The sequence below is a fragment of the Convolutriloba macropyga genome, chromosome 10 (assembly GCF_964194025.1).
Source record: "Convolutriloba macropyga chromosome 10, txConMacr16.3, whole genome shotgun sequence".
Taxonomy (NCBI): Eukaryota; Metazoa; Xenacoelomorpha; order Acoela; family Convolutidae; genus Convolutriloba; species Convolutriloba macropyga.
This window is the reverse complement of record NC_134477.1, coordinates 28,576,053-28,584,492: the sequence shown is the minus strand read 5'-3', so window position 1 is coordinate 28,584,492 and position 8,440 is coordinate 28,576,053. Positions and strand designations below refer to the sequence as shown.

Below are 8,440 nucleotides of genomic sequence, written 5' to 3'. Positions count from 1 at the left end.
TTACATTTAAGCTGGATAAGTTAATACTATTTCTTTTGTGGGGGTATATAGATTATCTATCAGTCTCTGCTAAGATGTATTGTTCAATTCCTTTTTCGTTAGTAGTTCAGCCACCAAATTTTATTTCTAATTCTTCGTTCCGTTCAGTACGATTAATTAGTGTTGAGCAATTGCTATGCGGAATCACTCTTTTCAGATTCTTACCAAAAACCGTGCAGGCGTTACATGCACTAGCTTTTGTTATTATATCACCATGGAGTTCTTGCCACCAAATGTTCTAGTCTAACGATTGCCTTGATTTCACACTCATATTCCTCCAGTGTGAGTGAATGTAAGGGTTTATTTCCATTAGTCTGGCTTCTTCTTTTTCTATTACGCAGTCACGAAATTCTCTAAGTATTTCGTCCTCCCCTGTCAATTTTGCCAAATTTTGTTGCTGAATAATTTTTAGTTGTATCCGACAATCGTTGATCTTCTGCAGTATCCAGTGCATTGGTTGAGCGGGTGGTATCCGTTGTTGCTTTGTTTTTGTAACGGGAGTCAGAGTTTTTGGTGATTTGTCGGAGAATGTTATTCGGGATTTGTGGACAGAAAACGAGATATTTTGGATGCTCGGTATGCGTAGTTGGAATTTCTTTCGCGTTTAGTTTTGGTATTTTGTTGTTATTAGTTGATATGCAACAAAATATGGGTCTTATTGGTTTTTCAATTTTTTCAGATTCTTTGCTGTCTGCCCTTTTTGAATTGGCAAGTAATTTCTATATTGGAAAATTATTCAGCGCAAATTGTGGACATTTGCGCTAGGAGTTACCTATTTGAGTGGTGTTCAAAAAGATTGGATGTTAGTGTAAATTGCGATGCAATTGACAATGAGCACTTTGAAATTGTTGTTTGCGATGCGATTAACTTGTTCTTTAATTGTGAAATTTTGCCTGCAGAAGTAGATGTTTGTGGTACAAAAATCTTGTTTAGTTTTTACTGGGTTTGTTGCAATTTATTAAGGTGTTTTTTTTGTAGAACTGGTTATATAGGTTGAATAATCTTTTTAAATAGACGTCGAATTTTAGAGGTGTTTGCAGCTACAAAGTTCTCAGCATATGCGGCAATTTTCTCTGCCTTTTCAAATCGTGGCATCGGGAAATATAGTCGACTAAATCCGTTTTCGATCCTGGCTAGTGAAATTGTAAGGAAGTAGTCTATCAATCCATCGTGAGAGTCTGCTGTTGTAGAAGTTGTTTGAACGTCTTCTTTCAATTATCGGTAAAACTGTGAAATTTTCATCAAAAAGGTAGTGTATTAAGTAGTCGATAGACCGGAAAATTTTCAGGAATTCCAGCTCATTCACAATATAGCTTTCCATTACGCTGTTTTGGAACTGAGAAGCAAATGCAATGGGTTTTTTTTTACTCCTGGAGTGCTTTGTTTAAGCGCAACGCCTAGTTGAGAACGTGAAGTACCACATTTTACCCTAACATATAATTTAGGGATGCAATGACACTTTTGGATACTTTGTGCAGTTTTTTTTATTTTTAAAAATTAATTGTGTGTATCAATCCATATAAATTTAGTAGATTTTTTAATTAATGGTCTTAAAGGGTGACACAGTTGTGCTGAGTTTGGTATCAATTTGCTAATGTAATGTACTGAGCCGAGAAATAATCGTAATCGTTTAAGTGTACTTGGGAGTGGAATCGTTAAGATAACAGCTGTTTCGCTTTCGATTTGCAAAAAACTCGTCTGGCTAAATTTATATTTAAGCCATTTAATTTTTGACTCAGCAAAATAACATTTTTGGAGATTGATGCTAAGTTTTTTAACTTTTTTAAAATAATTAGTAGGATTGGATTCTGATCCGTTAATAACTTTTATAATAACGTCGAAGAAGCAGTGTCTCAGTTAAAACACTGTTGACCGAAAAAATCAAAATGAATCTCTTTCATAATGCACATAACTATATGTAAAACGACTTATTAGCACTGTAACTTTCAAAGCCACAAGTATTTTTAGACGGCAGTCTTTTTGCTCATTTTTTGGTATTAGTCTATTTTTGATACTTGATATCAAGGCTGGTCACCATTCTACTCGAAACCGTGCACAAACGGAAAATTATTAAGTTCAAATGAGCCTTAATTGATAATTTTATCTATTAGGTGAAACGAAGTTATATTATTTGCACTTTTTCCGAGCTTTAAACGTAAAGTGGAATGTATTTGATTCAATTGAAATTCTTAATTATATACGCATCTAAATACTCGATTCTGACTGGCTAATAATCTCTAGCTTTACTCAGTAACATCCTCCGGCATAGAAAAAGATATTGGGAGAATCAGTACTAGTTTCACCCGGTAGACGTGCGCAGGACGGCGGCTCGATCCCCCGACATTCACTATGTCCAATATGTTCTTCTCGCTCTCTCTTTTTGCATTAACCGTTGTGCCAACTGCGCCAACAAAGTCAGTGCCATTGTCTGACTAAATAATGGCAGGTGTACCCCGATGGGAAACGAACCGATTCACTCCCAATACACAGGATCTAGCGTATAAGGACGGAACAATTTCAACATGAACGGCACGTGAAGAGTTAGGCATGTGAAGAGGAAACCCCTCCTTTTCTCGGTAGTCCTACGCACAGTAACGTAAAACGGACCGAGGTAGTCAACCCCGGTGTTTGTGAGGGGAGGAGACTGGTAAGCGAGTCTTTCCACTGGAAGGTCAGTCATAATGGGTTGAATAGTGGCAGCGCGAAGCATCCTGCATGTAACGCAGTTAGGTTTAATGGAACCTAGTGAGCAACGTAATTTAAGGAGGGTGTAACGTTCTTATATGTTAGCCTGCAGGTATTCTTGATGATGATGTTTAACCTGGGTGTGTCTAAGGAACAACTTTGCAAATGCATGGCGAGCGTCGATAACAAAAGGATGTTCTACTTCAAAGTCAACTTCGACCAACAATTTGATGCGGCCGGCCAATTTGATTAGACAATTTGGCCTTATAAAAGGAAAAAACGGAGCAATACGGCTACTCCGTTTAACGGATTTGTTTTCCCAACGCAGTAAAAATGATTCCCGTGGCACGAGGTTGTGGAGATGACGCTCGGCTTTGTCAAGCTCCGTGGGGCCTATGATGCAACCATCGCCTTACGGTAGCATTCGTGAAAAGGTAACAAGCGCAGTGCGTACGCTGTTATCCGTAACAATTTTGATAAAAACTGTACTCATCGAAGTGAATCAATTGCGGGGTTTCATCAATTTCTTTAGTTACTATACCAAGTTTAATGTTTTTAACTATTTCGGTGCTTGGACCGAACGAGAAATCCTTGGTTCTTAAAGAATCTGGAACCCTCACAAAGCTACTTGATTCCAATACCTCACCGGGTATACCACCAGTACCGGCATCTGGCTGATTATCACTTGAGGCAACGTGGTTCCCTTCGACAACTCTAGTGTGTTCTAAAATCCCGCATACACGGTCTGCAAAAAATATTGACTGCTTGCTTCTCGAGTTAAGCCGCTGGAAGACAGTAGTGCTATCGGTCCACATAAAATCTTTGTTAGCAGGCACGGCAAGGGCTTGACAGATGTCTTGTTGAAACCGAGCGGCCAGTAGAGCAGCTTGCAACTCTAGTTTTGGAATTGTCATCACCTTCATAGGTGCTACGCGAGTTTTACCCAGGACAAATTCAAGCTATGTTTTTGGCCCACTAGAAGTGTTTATTTCAGCACGGAGAAGTGCAACAGCGCTGAAGACCTCTTGAGAACTATCGCCAGACATGTGTAGTTCCAGGTGTTCAAAGTTACCCGAAAAGTAGCTCCTTGGTATAACAATTTCAGCAAGCTTGGGTAGTTCTATACTCAATTTGAGGCCTTTGAACGGTGTTTTTTGGTATTTTTTTGTCCCAGTACTGCCCGCTAGACACGCCAGATGTTCTTTAATAACAATCGAGCACCAACATTAAATGGTGCCACTAGGCCGATGGAATCTCTAGACACTAGGCTCAATACCGAAGGTGCCACTAGACACTAAGCTCAATCACAATCGTTGTGTTAAAGACTTAGTTGTACTTGTACTTCTGGAGGTACCCCGACTCACAACTAGAGTATCCTTAATTTGATCCCGTTTCAACCCAAGCACGTGAGAAATTCCTCCTTAAATGAGCCGATTATTTTTGGTTCGGTGAACTGAGGTGACCCATCAATTTGAACAATCAGATTTGGTATATCGCTTACAAACTTAGTAAGCTTGAACCCACCTAAATGCAGAAAATGCATCAACTCTCAGTCGATTCCACTGAATTCAAGTAATCGTCCATGGAGAAATTTTCTCGGACGGCTTTGATTGCTTCCGGGTACTGACTACCATTGTCTCGGGCCGTGCTTTGCAATGCATAGCTAGCGCATTTGGGTGAGTCTATAGCCCCGAAGATATGGCGCGTTTAATGACACACAACAACATTTGTTGTGGGGTCCTTCAGCCACAAACAACGCATTGATGGCTTGTCACAGTCAGGCACACCCACTTGGAGGAACATGCACTCGATATCTGCGGACACGGCAAATCGACGTTGCCGGAACCTAAGTATTAAATGGATTATGTTTTGGAGCAGTTTGGGGCACCTGAGCAACGATTTATTCAAGGAAGTACTGTGGAACTTTGCTGCACCCAACGCACTTAATACCCTTTGCATTTTCCCCAGTTTTTTTGGGTTGATTACGGGATTATGTGGTAGGGACCACTCGTTATCCGACCGCTGCTCAACCTTCTGAGCAACAGGGACTGTAAATAAGTAAACTTTTCCAGGTTTTCACGGATGGTAATAGCGTAATTTTTTTTCAATGTTGTATCTCCCGAGAGCCGCTTTTCGAGAGAATTGAGCTGTACCATTGAGGAAAAATAGTTATTCGGGAGCTGGATGTTGCCATCAGCCCAGAATATACCGAAATCTTATCTTTGGCCGTTAAAAAAATTTGTCGTTTCATTTACTTCCTGCGCGCAAGCATCCGCTCCGGATCGTGGAACAGCCTGCTTGTACGTACCGTACGATTCCATACCACACCAAGACCTAACCTGACAAGCCAATTTATAATCCTGTTCGACATTGGCTTTGAAACACGTTGAGACTAAACTTGAACTTGACGGAAGTGGTCCGCTTAAACCCAACCTATGGGCAAGCGTACAGCGAACGGAGAGCAGTTTTTGTCAGCCGCGAAGTTCTCTAACGGATGGATGGCATGGTAAACATCCTATCCAGGTACCATCTCAACGTTTCCCATAGCTATATCCTACAGGATCTCGAACGGCCAGATGTGGATAAGTTTCTTGCATGGACTTAACGTCGGAAACTACACATAATGATTCCCTCACATAGGGACGTACAGTGAATGGTTCGAAGTCTTGATCTTTATGAGATGTCACAGTCAATTGAACCACCTTTGTTTCGATGAGTTCTTCCGTGTTTATACCTTTTTAATGCGGTACCCTGCAAATCGAGCCTATATGCAAGACTATCGGACACCTAAGAGCTACTGCAAGCGGTATCGCATAAAATCAACGCCGTAGTATTAGTACCAGAAGAATTAGTCAGTTTCAATTCCGTGACCTGAAGGAGGCCTTTGACATCCGTCACAGAAGACAAAGTGGTTGTTTTGCTTGGTTGCTATTGACCGGTAGGTGGCCTACTAGTACCTGCATTTGAATTATTGATATTATTTTTCGTTGAGGTTTCAGCTGGAAAAACCGTTTCAGCTCCGTGAAGTAAGGTGCTATAGGATCTGTTGCAACCATCTTTTCTACATTTACGGGGACTCGTGAACTGCCTGAAGATATGTTTATCACGGAAACAAGAGAAACAGAGCTTTGCCTCAGCCACGAACATGGCTCTCTGTGTGGGGGTCTTTTCTTTAAAGAAACGGCATTCCCACAGTCGGTGGCTGCCTTTGCATACAATGCAACTAGAGATTGATGTTGACTAAGAACTCTTGTGCGGCTTATGATTATATATCTGTTGAATATTTACAGCAAATGCCTTCGAGACAACTTTTGTCTTTGTTAATGAGTGTTTGGTATCCTCAGTCCTCGCTTTAGTTGCGGTATTCTTAATTAAATTGTGCGCTTCGGCTTTCTCTTTAACCAGTCAATAAAGTCCAGTAGATTAGGTTTCACCCAATGCTTTTGACGGTGAAGTGACCATGAATCCTTCATATTTAGCTTCTGTATGGCAATGTTGAGAAGCGCAGCTCTCTTTAAATCCGTGTCGAGTGACAACGATTCAAATACACCGACAAGACTTGAAATGCATCCTGAATAGTTAATGATGTTATCGCTATTGTGCATGTTCATTTGTGGAAAGCTGTTGAGTTTGTTCAAATGTGCACTTACGACCACCTGTGGTTGGCCAATATTACGCTCTAAGGTCCTCAGTGCGTCTTTGTACATTGCGCCTTAGTAGGCGATCTAGCTGTTTTAGCTTTACCAGTTACGAGGGTCTTAGGGTATGTCAACTTTACATCATCAGTTAAGGAGTGAGTGTCCTTTGCGCTTTTAAATTGATCATACCATTCGTGCCACTGTAGCGGATCACCACTGTTTTGCGACAATTTCCACTCAGGTAGCGGATCATTCCTCTTGATTCTTATGGCATCAGCCAACGCCTTAATGAGGTTTGCGTTTTCGGCTGCTGGTGCCGGAGGCGTGGGATGCGATGGGCCACGCCAACACAACGGTGCGTGTGCTGTTTGACGGTATATGGGAGGAATTGATAAATATTGGATCAATGTTAGTTGCCGTACTGATTGAGTTTAATTGTTTGCTACAGATTGCTTCGTGTTTCATATTAACATTTTGTGGTGTTGTCGATTGTGAGATGGCATGGCTTATGGCGGGGTTAACAGTGCTTGGGGGTAATGTCGGTTAAAAGTTGTTAAAAATGGCCGCATTTTTTGTCACCTGATTTAGGTTTTGGGAGTTATTCTGAGGAAACGCCACAAGTTTAGATCAGAGTTACGGTTAAGAGGGCGTTTAGTTGCGGTGGGTTACCGTAATGGTTGAATTGGAATCGAATAGACGGGATTTTGCTGTGGTTTTTTTAAGTTGGGTACTTGCAGCGGTATACTGGGAGGGATTACGGGAAACTTGGGATTTAACTTGATGATTCGGCGGGATTACGGACGGCTGTACCATGTTTGGATTCAGAAATGGAGAGAAGTTATGAGGGAGGTGGGCATTAGGGAGTTGTGTTGCCTTTGGAGGGTTATTTTGAGGCGGATTATGTTTTTGTTAAACATGAGGTTTGGATTGATGTAATTGAACAGGCACGCTGGAGCTTTTTGGACCCAAGAACTGATTTCAATCGGGGTTTGTAGAAAGATCAGGCACAAAAATGAAGTTTGTTGGTGCCATTACAGGAGTCGGTGGCCGGGGGCTTTGCATAGTTGGCAGGAGTGATATAGGTGCAAATCTTCGAAAGGCGGTCTGACTTCGGTTCACTGGATTCTCAGCACCACTACATAATTGACTATTTGGCTGGCCCACCCCTTGGTCATTCCCATTTTGCTGCATTTCAGCATGAACCTATTCTCGATATAACTCCTCGTGTTGAGCAAAAGAAATGCCAACTCCTGGCACCGTGTACTGAGATAGCAATTCAAGATGGTTCAAATTACCTGACACCATACCCAAGTTTTCGTTCTGTACGACATCTAAATTACTCTGACCGTTAACACTGACAGCATTCAAGTCTGATGGCATCTGCGCAGCTTGAATCTTTGTCTGAAGTGTAGTTAGTTGCTGTTCTAGATTTTTTTAATCGACAGCGTCTTGAACGGTATGTTGGGTGGTTGCGGAACCAGGACGCGACGAGATTGGTTCACTTGAGGCATCCTTGTTTCACCGGCAGGAAACGATTATACCCCATCCTCAACACGTTTCATGCTTTTAACTGATTTACTATCTTTAAATACGTTCAGTTCATTTGAGTGATGGCTAAATGACGAACAATTATCTATCAATTCCGCCTCGTTTAATTTTGCTGCGGCAACGCGCTGGCGATGATCCTCCTCTAGACCGTGAATTGCCATCTGATCTATTTGCATTTGTTTTTCAAGCTCCATTTTACGCAAGGCAATTTTGTGCTTCTTTTTAGCGAGGCGCAATGCAGCTTGCTCTTGCTTTTCAGACTCCTCGCGTTTCAGTTTTGCCATGTCAAAAGTCACGTTTACGCTGGCTAGATTTTGTTGAAGTTGTTGAGCGTCCACTTCTATTGAAAGGACCCTGAGGATTAATGCCTACGCATACGATCTCTTGGTCAGGGAATGAGTCAATATAACATCTAGCAACGCTTGCAAAAATTCATCATTGTTCTTGGTTACACCATCCAACCATTGCTCAAGGATGGGATAAATTGAATCTGGGTTCTCGGTTTTACCGACCAAGTCAGAGAGTCCCTC

The 8,440-nt window shown here is 41.6% G+C and overlaps 1 protein-coding gene across 1 annotated transcript in view; it reads right to left on the bottom strand.

Annotated features, from left to right (window-relative positions):
• LOC142347978 (uncharacterized) overlaps window positions 1-7,742 on the bottom strand; it is a 27,999-nt gene extending 20,257 nt beyond the window's left edge. The window contains exon 1 of the mRNA XM_075399145.1: window positions 7,658-7,742. Within this exon, the coding sequence (XP_075255260.1) occupies window positions 7,658-7,742 (85 nt within the window). The remainder of the gene's footprint in view (window positions 1-7,657) is intronic.
• Between the last annotated feature and the right edge of the window lie 698 nt (window positions 7,743-8,440).